Genomic DNA, 2500 nt, shown 5'->3' with positions numbered 1-2500 from the left:
GATGATTTGTCTTGAAGATACCGATCAATATCACACACACACACACACACAAACAAACACACACACACACACACACAAAAAGCCATAGCTTTATTAATTATATGATGATTTGTCTTGAAAAAAAAAACAACCATAAAATTATTAATTTTATAATGATTTGTCTTGAAGATTATCTATCCCCCCCAAAAAATAGAAAAAAAAAGAGAAAAAAAAAGCCATAGAATTATTAATTTTATGATGATTTGTCTTGAGAAAAAAAAATATCCATAGAATCCTTAATTTTATGGTGATCTTGAAGATTACCTATCAAAAAAAAAAAAAAAAAAGAAAATCACAGCAATTGAATGGAAACTCTAAGTAGTAATTACAAAATTACAAACTCACTTGGTTATTGTAAGACTTTGATAATCGCATAATGCAAGCAGATACTACGAATATGATACATTCTCCCTCCTGGTTTCTAAGACAATTTTTCTAAGCTACAAAGGAAATAATTTATTTTGATTTTGGCGTTTCTCAACAATATCATCAAAACCTGAACGTCATTTTGGGAAATAATCCGATTTCGATCTGGTGGTTAAATTACCTTTTGCCAAAAAAAAAAAAAAATAAAAAAAAAAAAAAAAAAAAACTCTTAAAGGTGGTTAATAAGATCAATTAGACAGAATTGTATTGGATTGAAACAAATACTGATGAGGTACAATTTCATACAAAGATTACTCTAAAAAAAAAAAAAAAAATTGCTTCTTTAAAATTTTCTACTTAGATTTAAATTCAAAAGTACAGAATCTATTATAAAATTGGGTATATTTCATAGATTTCATGACATGATAATCTTGCGTTCCAAAAAGGAAGGTTACGGAATCAGATAGGACAGTACGTGGATTGTTAGACTGCTAATAATTGTGGAACAGACAGGAGACAACTTGTATATACTTCATTGATTCGAATGTTCTGAATTAGGCTTCTTTTCTCGAATTGTTTAACTCAGCAACACTGACTCGAATGTTCTGACTTGAGCATATTGACTTCCATGTTTTGACTCGACCACACAGATTCGAACGCCTCGACAGAAGTTCCGTAGCTTAAATGTTTTGAATCCTAAACACTGACTCGAACGTATTGACTTGAGCTATAGCTCGAATGTTTCGAAATCAAGCACGTTGACTTTCATATCTTGACTCGAGCACAGTGACTTTAACTTATTGACTCGAGCTCCGTAGCTTAAATGTTTTGACCTATGCACACTCACTCGAATGTCCTGTCTCGAACTTACCGGGTCGAATGTCTTGACTTGAGCTCCTTACCTCGAAAGTTTCAACTCAAAGACACAGACTCGAAGGTCCAAACTCGAGCTCCTCAGCCTAGAATATCCTCGTTCGAACGTCTTGACTCGAATTCACTGACTTAATAGCTCTGAATATAGCACCCCAACTTGTAGCAAACGAGACATAATAACTATAACTTTCTTTGTCAAAAAACAAACACACAATTCTGAAGACTTATTTCATGTAGACCTCCAATTTAGAAATAAATTTCATAAACAATGAAATGAGAAAGTTGATGACAATTCAATGTAGAGATGTCTTTACCATACTGCTTTTAAAGGTCATGGAATATACAGTGTAGACAGAGGAAACTTTTGCTACACCCAAGACAAGAAGGAAACTTGAATGTATCTGAGAGACCTGAAATTTAGGTAAATATGAGACAAGCTGGAAATCTGAATATATCCAAGAGAGATAGGGAACTTAGGTTAATCTGAAATGAGCAGGGGAATTGTATATACCTCAGACAAGTTAAAAAAACTTCGCCAGATCTGAGACAGACGGGACACTTGTAACAGAACAGGAAAAGTAATACAATCTCAACATCTGACTGAACAAGATGGTATTCTATTTATTTGAAAATTGCAATGACAAGATAATATCTTATAAAGGATATATCATACCAACATATAAATGCAGAGCACCAAATCCTAGCCCAACCCTCATCGAAACTAAAGGACTAAAATATTCATAATATTATTTCTTTAAAGTGTAAAAATTCTTACATGACTAAAATTGCAATGTTTTCTTAACCTGGCAAGACCCTCTCACACAACATAAACGTCTTTTTCTTTTTAGTAGTCTTAGAATTGTATTAGATGTTTATGTTCCCAAGCGCAAATTCAGCACAAGAACAGCTTCAATGTAAAATGAGTCTTGATGTTTCTCAAGTTCCTGTAATCCCGTCTTAAAATTCAGATTTACATTCAATAGGCTTCAGATGTTTCTGTCATATAATGCAAGTGTAAAAGCCTGACTTAATGTGGACATTTTTCAGCATTACAGATGTTTCTATGCACATTCTCCAGGGAGATGGAATCGATGGAATAGGGAAGGGGAGATGTCATTTCTTGCACCCGAATACTGCAGGAAACCAGTCCCTCATTGAATACATACTCTCCCACAATTCTTCATCAGGTCCCTGAGAAGGAACACAGATTTATGTTAATGCT

At 33.6% G+C, this 2500-nt stretch overlaps 1 protein-coding gene across 2 annotated transcripts in view; it reads right to left on the bottom strand.

Moving 5' to 3' along the window:
- Positions 1–1974: 1974 nt before the first annotated feature.
- LOC137616912 (uncharacterized) overlaps positions 1975–2500 on the bottom strand; it is a 3976-nt gene continuing 3450 nt past the window's right edge. For both annotated transcript variants that reach the window (XM_068346790.1, XM_068346789.1), the window contains exon 3: positions 1975–2469. In XM_068346790.1, the coding sequence (XP_068202891.1) occupies positions 2392–2469 (78 nt within the window). In that variant the 3' untranslated portion in view covers positions 1975–2391. The remainder of the gene's footprint in view (positions 2470–2500) is intronic.

The sequence above is a fragment of the Palaemon carinicauda genome, chromosome 23 (genome assembly GCF_036898095.1).
Source record: "Palaemon carinicauda isolate YSFRI2023 chromosome 23, ASM3689809v2, whole genome shotgun sequence".
In the NCBI taxonomy this organism is placed as follows: domain Eukaryota; kingdom Metazoa; phylum Arthropoda; class Malacostraca; order Decapoda; family Palaemonidae; genus Palaemon; species Palaemon carinicauda.
The sequence above is the reverse complement of the archived record's forward strand: the minus strand, read 5'-3'. Positions and strand labels throughout refer to the sequence as shown.